Genomic DNA, 15,541 nt, shown 5'->3' on the forward strand with positions numbered 1-15,541 from the left:
GATGTACGTGCTGTGGGGTCCCATCACCGAGAGGAAGCGGCGCAGGAAAGGTAGGGAGGGCCCGGGGCACGGAAAGCAGGGGAAAGCAGCCCCCCGACCCAATTCTGCTCCGCCTTTCCGAGCACCCTCCTGGTGCTGGAAACGCACCTAGTCCTGGGGTTTCTTACTGGCTTCTGTCAATTATTTTCTCTTGCTAAAGATAACATTTTGGTCACTGTCCTGTTTAGAAACGTAACAAATAATAAAAAAATACACACTGACCAAAGGACTTCTGTTACTTACGTAATGCATTAATGACAAGTTAATTACTGAACCACCGCAGGTACCACACTGCATTTTGCATTTTGGAATGCAGAATAAGTGTCTTTTCACTTTGCGTTTTGGAATGCAGAATAAATGTGTTCTCACTGAACGGTACGAGAGGTGTGAAAGTCTCTGGCTAAGCAGAGTTGCGCAGAAATACCTCTGACTAATCCTCATCAACCCCGGAGTTTTCGTAACGACGTCCCTAATCTGAGCAAAAGGGAAAGCTTCCCCAGACTAAGCTGGAGCACACAAGGGCACAGCAGCGACCTCACGGGCTCCTGCAAACTTGCACAATAAGGGGCTCCTACACTACCTACTGGAACCAAGGATTTTACAGTTTGTACAGCAATTTGCAGATAATCCTGAACCTTAGTGTGGCTGATAGAAATCTATTCCTATCAGGAAAAAACACGTATTTTTTAAAGAAAACTTAAAATGATTTTACAGTGGTGTGAGTCTCAGAGACCACCATACAAACACTTTATAGTATGCTGCCCTAATACCAGGGCCTTCTCGTTTTCAGTGGACGCAAGTACCAAATAAACGGAAATAATTCAATTTTACTGCAATTTTAACACCTAACACAACACTTGCTACTGAAAACGGTCCATCTTCCCTAGAATTTCTGATAGAAACTCTCACACTTCTATTTGTAGGGCTTGTACCTGGCCTTCTTAACTTGGGAAACACCTGTTTCATGAACTCTCTGCTGCAAGGCTTATCTTCCTGTCCGTCTTTCATCAAGTGGCTGGAGGAATTTACAGCACAATACAACACAGACCAGAACCAGCCCACTGAGCATCAGTACTTGTCAGTCACTTTGCTACGTCTCCTAAGAGGTACTTTAACATTTTCATGTTGCGATAAACTACGTAGGAAGAAAATATTTAGCATAAATGTTATTGTTTCTAGGTTCCTTTCCTAAAGAAAGGAAGATCCGCGTGGTCTTGTATTGTCTTTTTAATTTCCCCCTACTGACTTTGAACTCGTTGGCCAAGCTCAACCAACGTTGACAGAGGGGTAGAGATCCAAAGAGTATGAAGTTATCATGCCAAGGCCCAGATGCGTGTGCCCCCAAAGCTGCTCGCGTCCTGGCCAGCAGCTGAAAGGTTGCAGGCCTTGTTTGACTTGCCTGACAACCACGAAGCGGCCAGCCCAGCATTGTGCACGCTTCCCCGAAAAAGCCAATTGCCAGCAGGTTGAGCACATTGAGGTAGAGGGCAACGGTGGTGCTGAAAATGTGGTTATGGCACCCATTGCCACGGGCTTGAATGTATTTGCTGTTCACAGAGTGTTAATGGTTGGAACAGCATGAATATGGACTCAGTATAATTGAAGAAATAGGAAAAATATTAGTACAACTAGATGGACGCTCAGAATTCTGTATAAAAGAAAGCTAATGCATTATAAAGTAATCACAGCTTTTTTTTTCCCCAAGCTTATTATTTTACCAAAAATATGGACTATTAAATGAGACCCTTTGTGTGATGTTGGATACAAATGTTAAAGGCTCTGAGCCCAGCATGGTCACCCATTTCAAACCTGGCCCTGTGCTATATTAATGCATCAGTTATATCCTATTTCAACACTCAAACTGTTTAAACAGTTTGTTTCCTCTCCCTGGCTTTCCTCACAGAGCTTTGTTTTAAAGGAAATCCATTGGAATTTTTCATGTCTCAGGATGTCGTTCATTCTGAAATTGTGCTATTTAACTAATATGAGGATGATGAGGCATTAACACTCGGGTTTCTGTGACATGTAAAGGACCCATTTTTACCCCACCCACTAGTAAAAATTTGTGCTTTCAGAGTGTTTATATTTATTCTGTCTGTATCAGGTAGTTGAGAAACCTTTAAATTTGCATATGATTAGATGAGGAGAAGGTATGCAGTCAGCTAACCTGAGTCGGATGAGAGTGGTAATTAACACATACTGATTTGATTATCATTGTCTACCTGCCTTAAGAACAACTCTGCTGTAATTGAGAGCATGATAGTCAAAGTCTAAAATAAACAGGTGTATGTTCTAGCTGTGTTTTGTGGCTCCTTCTAACATTTAAAACTGCAATGTCTCTAGCTTTATCCTGTCAAGAGGCCACAGAAGATGATGTCCTGGATGCAAGCTGCCTGTTAGAAGTGTTAAGGATGTACAGGTGGCAGATCTCGTCATTTGAAGAGCAGGTGATTATAGAATCCAAGTCAGACTGCCTGATACACACCTCAGGGCTTAGATATGGAATAACAGGAAATTGAAGCAATGGTACTAATAGCCCTGTGTGTCAAATCTGAGTCTTTTGCTGTAGCAAAAAGTTTGTTTTAAAGAGCAAAGGAAAACAACCATGTGATTAATGAGTGGTGTTTTCAGTTTGCTTAGATATTCATCACGGAAACACTGGCTGCTTCAACACCTCACACTTAATTACCATCAGATTTGGTATAATGGAGCCAGGAATACTAAAACAGAGCGGATAGAGCCCTAAATTCGCTATAGATAATGGGTCTGTGCTAACGTGCCACACTCAGAGCTCTGAGGGATGGACTCCACTAAATTTTCCAAATTTAGTGTAACACGTAAGATCCCTAATTCTTATTTTCAGCCCTTAAATAAATGCAGCTGGCTGATGAACTTGACCAATTATTTCACTCTTAAAATATGGTTCTGTCTTGCCTAATTCAGAGTCAAAGCAAAAGCAAATATTTCAATTATGCTTTTATTGAACTCAGGCAGGCATTTGTACATTCCTGTTTCATTTTTCTTCCAAGTATTTTAGTATCTTTTGAGGTGTGCTCTCACAAAGTTCAGCTTTATAGAAAAAGCTTTTCAGCAACACTGCGGCAGATGCACAAATGGTTACTGTTAATACACATCTGTATTAATACTGTGTATCAGTGCTCTCGGTGTACATTTTGATATCCTTTGTTTTCGCTTCCTCTAAGTCTTACGCCTCTATTTAATAGGATGCCCATGAACTCTTTCATGTCCTTACCTCCTCGTTGGAAGACGAGCGGGACCGTCAGCCACATGTGACGCATCTGTTCGACGTGCATTCACTGGAGGTGACTTCTTTACTGATGGTATTTCGTTACAGGCAGAAGTCTCCGTAGTCTGCCTAGGTTCCCAAGCGTGTCGAGTGTAAAGCGTCTCTTTAGAAACTGAAGATACATTCATTATGCTCACAAGGCTGTTCTTTAGGACCCTGATAGAAATGAATCAATAGGTCAGTCAATCTAAAGAATAGAAAAGGTTTCCCGTAAGTGAACGCATTTGAATTTACAGCGATCCCGCTTTCATAAGGGCTTTTGCATTCCTAAATCCATGGAACACATGAGTTGAAATACTAGCACAGAACAGTAGCCCATCTAAGCAGTTACTCTTGCCTGTAAGGGTTGACACATGAAAGGTTAGGAAACTGCAAAGCAGACATTTATGGAATAGTCCATTTGGACGTGAAATTTATCTTCAGCCTTGAGTTTAGTGGTAGAGTTATTGCAGATGGAAAGTTTCTATCTCTTTTTGTCTAAAATATATACAGAAGGTTTAGCAAAGCTGTGAAGCTTTTATTTCAGTACTCTGAGACAGAATTCTGCAGATTAAATATTAATTTTATCAGAATTGTTCTTTTTGTCAGTTACAAATTTGTTGCGTACCAGGTTTTTGGGGCTTCCTCAGATATGAACTCCCACAAAAAAAAACCTGCTAGAGCTGAAGTAAGAACACATTTAATACTTAATGTTTTCTAAAGTGGGGTTAATGAAATCTTTTATCTTCCTCTGTAGCAGCCAGAAATAAGCCAAAAGCAAATAAGCTGCAGAACAAGAGGTACGCTTTTCCCATTCTGAAATATGAATATTCAGTCATAGTGTAGTCACTTTGTTTATTATGGGGACAGTATTAATTGATCTTTGTATTGGCCTGAAATATATCTCTTCAGCTGTAAAAAAGATGTTAATTACTTGTCAGTGGGACACAACATGTTTTAGAGTAGTAACTTTTGTTACTGTGGTCCAAAAACGTGGAATTGTAGTGACGAATGCAGGTGTACTGAAAATAAAAGGACAATTTCCACTGTGTATTTCAGGGTCTCTTCCCCCTGTGTCAAATCACTGGAAATCTCAGCACCCTTTCCACGGAAGGCTGACCAGCAACATGGTTTGCAAACACTGTGAACACCAGGTATAAGAACGCGCGTCTGGTAATAGGTGCACGTCAAAAAGGATGCCTGATGCTCGGAGCGCATCTGAAACCATTATCCCTTGTTTCTGGGATAATGGTTTAAGCTCCAAAGGTTTTCTGGACAGCTCAGACTGTTACTTTTTCAGGTACTTCTTACAGCATTGGCGATGAACAAGAATGGATCACTAAATACATTAAAGAAAATTAAGTGAGGATAATAGCTGCCTTACCAGCCAGAATAATGGCTGTCTTATTATAGTTAGTATTCAGTACCACGGCTACCATATATGGAGAATCCACTCATGTGGGTGGTGCTTTAGGAGGGTTCATTCCCCGCGCAGTATTGTGATTGCACGTGGAGAGCTAAATTATGCTGCAGTCCAGTTATCCAGCGTCAGGCAATGATTACCTGGGTAAAGAAAAGAATACAGAAGGTAAATCTCATTTGTAGATGAAGCCGTAAGACTACGTTTGAGTACTTTCACTCGACAAAACCTTGCAAACAAATTCAAGTGAGCGGGGGCAGCTTCAGCAATGTACTGCATCAGATGTTCCCGAGCACTGCGCTTGGGAAAGTGGGTTGTTCTCACCCTTATTGTTCCACTAGTAATTTTGACAATTATTCTACCAGATAATCGTGGACAGCAGAGAGCACATGTTCAGCTTGTTGTTGGTTTGCTTTTTTTGTTGTTTTTGGCTGTCACACGTTAGCTGACTGGATATGTGAAATGTTTCCCTGCAGAGTCCTGTGAGGTACGATACCTTTGACAGTCTCTCGCTGAGTATTCCAGCGGCTGTGTGGGTACGTATCCCGCCCTGACCCACGATCCAGCCCTCTTGCCATGGCAGCATAGCTTTACCTTCCCTAGTGCCTTTTTAAGATGCTACAGCCTAAGCATAAATGAGCAGCTACAGTTTATTTTCTTGTCCGTTTATAAACGATCCTGTTGTGCTAATACAGTACCTCATCACTAACGAGTCGCTGCAAATTACCAATTAGTACAACAAGCGTGACATGGCTGTTGACACCACTGGAGTTTTCTGTTTCTCCTGGTGGAGTATTCGGTCCTTTTTGCGTAATTTGAACAGACCAGATCATATCCCGAGGGCTGTTTCTGGCAGTCGTGGGAGGTGACCTTCGGGTGCTCTGGCAGTACACAAGTTACCCCTTACGGGCTTTTGGATCGAGTGATTTCAGCTGGAAATTGTTTCTGTTTCTCTCTGGCTCTCTGGAAAACGTTGAATCACTGAACACTGTAGATTTCTGGGGCTAAATGTGCAAGACATTTTGGAACTATAATGGTTTGCTACTTCATGTCTGCTGGCGATTTGTCTTTCCAGACAAGTAGCCACTACTTGCACTCACGGACTCGTGACTCATGCCTACAGAATACACTCCTGGACAGCTTGGATTGGGATTTGGACACACCTTCTGCTATTTGGGTTTTATTTTATACCGTCATTGAAGATTATGTCCTTCATACTGGCACTGTGTAGTACAGTCTACAAGTAAGGATAGGAAGGAGCGCCTAACTGCGACTAAATGCTGTATTTCTCCTACGTAGAGGGTCAGAGTGCTGCTGGAACTTTAGAGAAAGAGAGGATCAGGGCCAGGAATCTGTAGTTTAAAACCCCACTGAAGGAGACACAGCTGTTCTTATCCACGGGCTGCAATGTTTTCCATGTTTAATCCAGGCTGAGGAAGAATCCCCATAGTTACATTATCAGTGTTCTATACTCAAACCCATTTCATCAGTTTTTTCAGGAAATAAGCATGCAATTCTGTAGTTTCTATGGAAGAGGTTATGAAAAACCCTTTCACAAAATTAAGTGGTATGCACCCTAAAATTACTGCAAATAATTTCTGGGATTTTTGTTCTAAGGGTCGTCCTATGACACTGGACCACTGCCTCCATCATTTCATCTCCTCCGAATCCGTAAAGGATGTTGTGTGTGACAACTGCACTAAAGTATGTCATTTTAATTTATATAACCACCTAGCTCAGTTTTAAGCCTGATGATAGAATTATGGCTTCAGTTTTCTACTCCTTTCTTCGTGACTTCAGGAAAGCCTCTAGCCTGCTGGGGGTTTCTTATATTTAAAATGGAGTTCTTACCTCACAGAAGACTTTTAAGCTTAATTTATTACTAACATTACAAAATCTATAAATACTTTATTCTATAATTACAGGGTATTATTTAGATAATTTTGGGGTTTTTTTGTTGTTGTTCTGATGTTTTAAATGGTATTTTACAGTTGCCTGATAGCACAGAGCCAAAAAGTAGCTTGTTTGAAAACCAACAGAAATGGCCTATGAGTACACATACACCCAGAGACTGGGCTGGTTCTGTAAATGCTCATTTCTGCTTGATTTTGGTCTAGAATTCTGATCCATTAGGAAAGGCCAGCAATTCTTAATTCTTTTCTCTTTCATTTCAGATCCAGGCAGAAGGGACTCTGAACGGACAGAGCGTAGAACACCAGAAAACAACATTTGTTAAGCAGTTAAAGTTAGGAAAGGTGAGGCAAGTTAACCTCCAAATCTGTTTTTAAATCCTCTTATATAGCAATTTCTTTCTTTGATCTCTTTGCTTGATCCCCACTTCTCGCTACATGAATGTTTTACTTTAAAAAGTAAGCACAGTTGTAAAATATTTATAGGCATTGAGGCCTCAATTCAGCAAAACATCAAACTATAGCTTAAAGAATGTGAATACCCTACTGTTACTCAGCGAAACACTGCGTTTGGCTCAGTGGCCCTTCGCAGGTCTTGCATCCCTTCTTGATTCCCTTGGTAAGTGAAGCCATTCAGCTACACAGTGTTTGTAGCACCTTTGGCAGTTTGCACATTTCAAAGAAATTAAATTGTTCTAAATACAGAGAGTTTAAACAAGTGAATATGGTGCTAAACATCAGGTGGAATTTGTATGAGCAGCTCTTACTTTTTGCTCTGTAATCTGTAATGCAGAGGAGAAGGGGGCAGTGGTCTGTACTTACGAGCCGCCCGTGCTGTTAGTAACAGTACGTACTTACTGATAGAGTTAACCCTGGCATGACTTTGGGTGGCAGCTATTTATAACCACTTGACCTTTCTTCTCCTGTACTCTCACCGTGCAAAGCCATGACTTGGTGAGTATTGGCAAATGTCTTACAGCAACTCACTTCAACAAATCCCAATCCTCATTTCTACCTCACTGATCACAAGCTAAAAAGACTGTCAGGTGGGCTTTTTAGGAACACACATGTATTTTTATTGATTTTTCTTCACACATCCTAGGGATACCATTGCCAACAACCTCCCACGCAGGTACAGTAGCACATAAGGAAACAGTTCAGTGATGTATTTCCTTGTCCACTACACTCACCCTTAGTATGCTTTCAACTTCAACAGCTGTTCATCTTCATTTAAAATCTCTTTTGACTCTCTTTTTCTATGGAATGTTGCTGAAGCTCCCTCAGTGTTTGTGCATCCATCTGCAACGACTGAGTTGGTCAAACCAAGGCACTCCGCTGAAACGTCATGAGCACGTACAGTTCAATGAGTTCCTGATCATGGACATCTACAAATACCGCTTTCCTGTTCGTAAATCAAGGCAGAGTGAGCTGAATCAGAAGAACTCTGAAGAGACAATGCCTGGAACAAAGGACGGGATAGGAGTAAAACCTTCAGGTACTTGTTTTGAAAATAAAATCTATTAGGTATTTATATTTTTCTGTGATAAAACATTCTGATCTACAGAATGAACATAAGAGCAGTATCTTTATTTGGATCTGTGCAAAGAGGACCAGTAGAAATCCCCTTCCCAGCCAGCATTAGGATACCCTGTTCCAAGTTTGGAGTTTTGATAATTTAATTTGATCCTACTAAATACTAAGAAAACCTTACAAAGAAAATCCCCAGATAGCATAGAACTCGCATGCTGTATGTCTAAAGGATGAATGAATGTTGAACTTGGAAGTCCTAGGGGATTATCTTGTGAGTGAGCACTTCCAAGGCTTCAGGACGAACACAGAAAGAATGCTGGGAATGGTCACTTCTTAAAAACAATCAGGAAATCCAGCTGTAAGAAGTCTGTCATTTAGGCAGCTCAATATTCCAAATAGTTGGGATTCTGTAAACATGGTTATTTTCATATTGGTGTCATGTACAAACAATAACCACAGTCTGTGGCTGTTCTACATCTGCATCTCAATTCATTCCATGTCACAATCCCTTCAGTACAATACCGTTGTATTCTGTGATGACAGGTACTACAGGAACAGAAGCTCTGTTATTAGCAGTAAGAAATAGTTGCATTTAAGTTAAATTACTCCATGTCTCCTTTCTCTTGCAGATGCAGAACAGCCATCTGGTATTAAGCCACTCTTTATGAATGGTGCCTGCTCCTCTTCACTTTTAATGTCCCCGGGAACTTTTCCACTTGCCGTATTCCCTGAGTGCAGGTAAGTTAGAGATTTGTACCCCATCTTGTAATTTCTGTCCCTTCAAATGATACGTGTTCCTTTACTCTGTCTTTATTATGAGACTGCGTAGTCACAGAATTGAACATTTATCCTAGTTCCTGTGCAGAAATAGTTTTTAGTGGTTGTCTTTGGCTCCATTTCTCTCCTAGAAAAGGGAGTACAGCATATTACAAGCAAAACTCACAGTCTCCCTTCTCTGATCCACAGTGCAGTAAATCATCTTTCTGAATAGCCATACCCTTATTCTGGTTGTTTTCCTCTACCCCTTCCTTTCATTTTTAACTCTTGCTCTGATTTTAAAACTACTGCAAGAAATCCACGGATCCCATACAGATTTTTTTCAAACATATTTAACAAGCTCGATTTAAGTTGCAGCTGCCATGATTCTACTTAGTAATCAGCCTTGATGCTTCTCCTAATAATGTTCTTTTGGCTTTTGAGAATATCCACTTATTTTCATGCTGGTGACGAATGTCTGGTTAGTTCTATACCACTTCTCCTCTCTGCCACTGAGTATTTTCCCCATGGGGAAGAAAATTCCCACAATCCCTGAGTGATACAAGAAGCCTGGAAGCATTTTGTGCCAAATGCTTGTTAGGAAAATCCAGCATCAGACAGTCGTAGAGCAAGCCCTTGAAAGTGTGTCCATTGGTATCTGTGGGTTACCTGCTGCAATTTTACCTCTTTTCAGTTAAAAACACAGTCTTCTAAAACAGCTTTTCTGTCCATTAAAAGAGCTTTAAGAAGTAAATACTGGCACACTGGTAGGCTTGATGGAAAATACTGTTGGAAAATCCAGTCAGTTACGCTGTACAGGCCGTAGTAGCCCTCTGTGGCATCAACTTTTCAAGGAAGTGGTTGAGTTTTCTCAACAACAGAATAAGGCAGCACCGCAGCGAAGACTCGCTGTACTGAAAAGAAATTGCAAGACGGAATGTCTCTTACAGAGCCATCTATTTGCTCTAAAAAGAAACTCCAGCTGAAGGCAAAGCAAGTGGGGCTGCTTCTGGAATGCGTGTGATCCACAAGAGCTGCTGACCCTTTCCTTTTTCTCCTTCAGTCCCCCTGTCTACCTTTACCGTCTGATGGCAGTGGTGGTTCACCACGGAGACATGCACTCTGGACACTTTGTGACTTATCGCCGCTCTCCACCCTCTGCCAAGAGCCCGCTCGCCGTCAGCAGTCAGTGGCTCTGGATTTCAGACGACACTGTTCGCAAAGCTAGTTTGCAGGAAGTCCTTTCTTCTAGCGCTTACTTGCTTTTTTATGAGCGTGTCCACTCGAGGGTACAGCACCAAAGCTTGGAGTTGAAGACGGAAGAGTAATTAAGAGCAGAAGGACAAAAACTGACAAAATTCCTCTAATGTGATCTACGTTGCACCTCCTGTTATGCAAATAACCCACCACAGGCCCTTTAACTTCCCCCTCCCTCTATGGCAACGGCTGGCGCCTGCTGGGAGTTGTGTTTTGTACCAAAATTACGCTGCCCAAAGTTGGCCTGCTAACCTTGTGCAGTCTGTATTTAGAGAAGCATTTATTCTGTGAAGTAGGGATTTTGTCAACATCACAGCTCTGTAACAGATTTTTCAAACAGACTTCCCAAGGCTGTATTCCATATTCTGACACCTATGTCAGTTTTCAAAGGGAGATGCTTAATCCTACAGGTTTCACTGCAGACGTTTCTGAACAGCCGAGCCCCAGAGGTTGTTGATGGGAAGTTTCTGTTATCAAAGGCAGTGATTTGAGAAACAAAGTGCCTTGTGCTTATTTGAAAGGCTGCATTCCCATTGTCCGCGTCCACTGCGCGTCTGTTGCGTACGGATACAGGTCTGAAATGTGGGATGATCTAATGGAATCATATTTCTTTTGATATCCCAGCTAATCAATAAAGTAAGGCATCTCTACATAATATGCATGATCCAAAAAGTGACTTCCCCGTTTACAACATTTTCCTAATATTCAGTTCTGCATACATCACAGAAGTACTTCTGTCGATTCAAAGTGCAGTTTCCTTTTTCCAGGAGAAAAGATCCATTTTTTAAAGTCTATTAAAAGGTGAAACCCTGATTTATTGCTTTGTATCTTTGGAATATAGCTGAAGTCAAGAGACAAAAGTGTTTGCTAGCACTCAGTATTGTCATTTCCTTTGTCACTATGAAATTGTTGAATACAGTCGCTTGTATCGACTGCAACTTTTAACGCTGTGATTTCGAGGCTACCGTAATCGGTGTTCTAGTCTTGCCCTTCCTACTTTGATGCTGAAAACTGCCATTTCTCATCAACCATTCCGATACATGCTGTCTGGCTTGCAGTTGAGCTTCGGAGCTTGTACCGGTTGCGATTGTGAGCAGAGATGTGTAGCAACCCAAGCATCCTTGTTAAATTAAGAGTGTAGAGGATTGAATTAGGACTGGTGGGCACTCACGCCTCTTGTGAAGTAGTACAGCAGTCTGAAAAGACCAGTGTCCCTGCATGAGATAGACAGATCGCCATATAAATAGAAGTGAGGTGTACTTCGCTGCTCTAGGTTGTTTGATGTGTAGAAAAGAAATAATCCCAAACAAAGGGAGGGAAAAGCAGAGAAAATTATCCTTTTGACTGCTTTTAAATTACCAGGAATAAAGTGTGTAGGCTCTTTTTAGCTCTTTTCTATCCTTGTAAGCTTGGAGGAAAAAAAGACTAGTTTATCAGGCAAGCTTTTTCAGTGTAAAACAGCTACTAAGTTTTCAGATTGTGAACAACTGTCTTAATAGTTTTTTTAGGGAAACTTTGTACCTCATCTATTCATACTGCTGCCCAAAGCTCACAGGCATTCAGAGGTCCTTAATCGGAGGCACAAAACCAGCCAGAACAGGAGTGGTAATGGATGTAGATGAAAAACTATTTACACAACTCTTCGTTCCAGAGTAGGGATCACAATTCCTGCTCCAAGCAATGCTCATAGTGTACATGAAATAGTCTTTGTGAATCCACTGATGTACTAGTTCCTGAGATGCCTCCCCGTCTGTGCTAGGCTAGCAGTAGCGTGGGTTTAACCTATTTTAAGTTATGGAAAAACAACAAGAAAAACAAGAAAACCTGGAAGGATACAAAATGCCAAAAATGCCCTGGCCATTGAACTGAGACCTACCGGACTTGCCGAAGGGAAGAGAAGAAAGCGCTCTATTCTGGGCAGCCCGGGTGCGCAGGGGGAGCTCTGTAAAGCAGCGCCGGGCGTCACCTAAGGAAACCCACGATGCAAAGGCTCTTGCTCCAGCAGGTCTGCCTTTTGTACCTCGGAACTTCAGAACACTTCCACTGCCAGCAGTGTATATCCTGCAGTACCTATTCTCAACAGTGTCTGTTTAGAGTTTGTAATGCTGGATTTTGTCAAGTTACCTGAAGAGGTCAGTTGGTTCAGAAAGCAGTAATGCTGGAGGTGGGTCAGAACGGGCGCACACAACGGACTGAGTGTTACACTCATTGGCTTGTAACAGGGCCATAAGGCCACGTTATGGCAAGCTTGCCTGTTCAGTATATTTTTCTGTTCCTTTTCCATACGGCTGCTTTCCAGCAGGGGTCAGTTTGATGGGAATGAGCACAGTCGCTGTATGACACTGATAAACCGCTCAGTTTCACTCAGCTGCAGATTCGCTCCGAAAGCTTCCTCAAGGGCTGTAACGATGAGGGGTGAGTAGCCAGCGTTTGTTCTAGCTTTCACTCTTAGGAAGGAGTAGAGGGTCTTGGCTTAGCTCTCGGCGTATCAGCAGGTATCAGGAAGCAGATATCAGCACCTCAGTCCTGGTCCTGAGCTCTGTGCAGGCACATGAGGCTCATCAAACTCTGTTACTTGTTACTCTCAAGCTTCCACCGTGGAAAAAGTGTTAATAAAAGGATTAAAAAAACCATCAGATAAGACCTCCAGGATGACATCTCTGTGTTTGGATTATTCTTGTCTTTATTTTGTGCATTATTTAAAAACGTATGATAGTCAAACCACTGCACTGCTGTTTGAAGTTGCGTTTTCACTTCAGGGTATTTTTGTAACTGTACAGTAGCAATAAAAGAACAAACTTATTAGAAAAAAGTAGCTGTTCACGTGTGGTAATGTCTCGAAACAAAGACCGAGCTGTAAGCCAAACCACATTCGGTGCACGCGACAGAAGCAGCACTCCACAGAGTACGGAGCATTCATGCAGGACCTTTTCACACACTATATATGTGTCATTTTCTAGTCATGGCAGAGGGTGGAAAGTACCAACTCCTAATTGTCTAAACAGATGTTAATTGCATAGCCTTAACGAACCTACTGCTGAAGGCCAGAGCGTGTCACCAATTCAGATGCTTGCAGCATGATTACATGGGGGTTGGTTCACGTTCCCGCTCAGGACTTACCATTGCTCGATTCTGCAAGACCCGTCGGTGACTCTGGAGGCTCTTTCCTCATTTCACTGTCAGCGTGAAAGGTGATGGCTTTCAGCTAGCCAGAATGGAATCCCTAGGGATAATTATTTAGAGAAACAGACACTCTCAGAAGTTGTAGCCTTTCACGCTGCACTGTCCGTATAAATGAAACAACCCGGTATTTCCCCAAAAGGTCACGTTACGTTCCCTGGTTTCTGTACAGTGGAGCTAAGGAAGAAGAGGCCCTTTCCTTGTGTGGTAGCACCTCGTGCTTCCTCCTGTCCCACCACCAGAAGAACCCAGTCCCTCATGTCAGCAAAGGAGGTAGAGGAATACAAGCAGACAAAAGTCATAATAACTGCAAAACGTGCCACCAGCCATGTTCCACTCGCTATATTCATACCCTAGCACTCCTCCTTTTAAGTCAGTCTCACATGTATTTTATTTTTAATAAAGAAAGCAAACCATAGCTCACTGACAGAGCATACAAGAAAGCATCACCTGTTGAACAGCATCAGCTTCCAGGCTCACTCTAAATATCTTGTACTTTACAGTTTTTATAAACTACTTCAAAATACTCTGCATCCTTCAGATCACTGTGATCAGCTGACTAAATTAAGGTCAGTTGAGAACTTCCTCCTGAGCAAAACACAGGCATTACTCATTGAAAATATGTATCAGCAGGACTACAGCAACACCTCATGGAGTAAAAGTACTCTTGGCATTTAAGATCAGTAGTTGCAGTCTTTATTAGCAAGTTACCAAGTACACTATCTCCTCTCCTGGTTTAATTTCTTCATCCGGTATCTTGGATCCTCAAAGACAATGTGAATGAGAAATTGGCGGTTATGGCAGGGAAGAAAGCTTCTATTTTCAGAGACAAAAGACCTGCTGCTTGATGGCTGAATATTTCACTACTTGGCTACAGTCATCACCTTCCGAAATGTGAGGTTGATCCTTGGGGCAAGTACTCTCTTGCGGATGGGCAGGCTGTGGTACCAATACACATTGGTGGGGTACTTCATCAGCAGCAGGCTGCCGTGGGCTAGCTGCAGTTTGATGGGCTTGATGTGACGCGTTGCGTTTTTCCCTCTGGAATCACAGTGCCTGAAAACAAAGTCCCTGCAAGCTCCGAAGGACACAGATGCGATAGGACTGCGTGGAACCAATTCCCTCTCATCATCTCGATGTTCGCCTATGTGGTCCTCACCATCTTTATACCTGCACACAGAATAATTATTCTTCAACCAATCCAATTAAATAAACGTAAAACAACTCATCAGTGATCTCTCAGTGGCAGTGCACATGCAGTTTTTCATTTGAACAGGCTGCTCAATGCAACCGCAAATCAGACGTACCTGTTAATAAGGACAAAATTAAAGGTATGTCCCGTGTGCAAAGCGACGCGGTCTCTGATACGGTTGAGAACTGGGATCCACGGCTTCGGAGAGAAGGTAACGCCCGAGTAAGTGTATGTTAACTCTGGGTCTCCATAGGTTACCTGCTTCCTTGGAATGTCACGCCATTTGCCAAACACGTGCAATTTTGTCATTTCACCTGTTTAAACAAGAAATGAGAACGTTCAAAACTAACTCTGTATTACCTCTGCATGTTTGAACATTCTCCTTGTTTTGGAGCTTCTGTGAATCTCCGGTGGGACAACAGAAATGAGGATGCTTATGATAACCCAAAAGCTGTCAGCCGTGTTCAAGTGTTTGTGTCCCAGCAAAGTACTTAATGCTCAAGTCTGATACTGCCTGGCTCCCCCCCCTTTAATTGGGGTGAATGGGATTAGCCCCCCCCATCATAATCGGTTGTTGAATTAATGTGTCCAGGCATATCTCCTATGCCACATGGGCCAACCAACTCCTGTCCCCTCTCCAGGACTAGGCCAGTTCTTCCAAACATTAAAACGTGAATGAGACTGCTCGGTGCACGCTTCAAGCTAAGCAAAACTGTCGCTGCAGGATCAGTCCTGTGCTTGCACGTCCCTTGGCAGGGCCTGACCTGGCCAACACCAGGCACCTGGCAGCTCTGCCCAGGCCAGGGGCATCATTTCGGGAGTCGCCTTGGGCCGGCTGGGCAACACTTCACGGGGCACGGTGCTGGAAACTGGGTCCGGCCGTTACCTTCGAAGTACTGCACCTCCTCTTCCAGCTGCTGGAAAATCTCGTCAGCCTCGGCCTTGCCGAAGAGGAGCCGGTAGTCACAGCT

At 42.6% G+C, this 15,541-nt stretch overlaps 2 protein-coding genes across 2 annotated transcripts; one reads left to right on the plus strand and one right to left on the minus strand.

The window, feature by feature from the left end:
* The first annotated feature begins 1 nt into the window (after position 1).
* On the plus strand, positions 2 to 10,269 carry USP30 (ubiquitin specific peptidase 30). The gene is made up of 12 exons (XM_010157749.1): positions 2 to 50; positions 963 to 1,145; positions 2,383 to 2,486; positions 3,264 to 3,362; positions 4,083 to 4,125; positions 4,385 to 4,479; positions 5,222 to 5,281; positions 6,363 to 6,449; positions 6,920 to 7,000; positions 7,931 to 8,150; positions 8,815 to 8,923; positions 10,005 to 10,269. The coding sequence occupies exons 1-12, from the start codon at positions 2 to 4 to the stop codon at positions 10,267 to 10,269; spliced, it is 1,395 nt and encodes a 464-aa protein (XP_010156051.1).
* A 3,972-nt stretch (positions 10,270 to 14,241) lies between these two features.
* On the minus strand, positions 14,242 to 15,538 carry ALKBH2 (alkB, alkylation repair homolog 2 (E. coli); the record flags this gene model as incomplete). The annotated part of the gene is made up of 3 exons (XM_010157750.1): positions 14,242 to 14,548; positions 14,686 to 14,884; positions 15,457 to 15,538. Coding segments are annotated over 3 exons (588 nt in total), but the record flags the coding sequence as incomplete, so codon positions are not given.
* Between the last annotated feature and the right edge of the window lie 3 nt (positions 15,539 to 15,541).

This window comes from Eurypyga helias, unplaced genomic scaffold (assembly GCF_000690775.1).
Source record: "Eurypyga helias isolate BGI_N326 unplaced genomic scaffold, ASM69077v1 scaffold48048, whole genome shotgun sequence".
NCBI classification, from domain to species: domain Eukaryota; kingdom Metazoa; phylum Chordata; class Aves; order Eurypygiformes; family Eurypygidae; genus Eurypyga; species Eurypyga helias.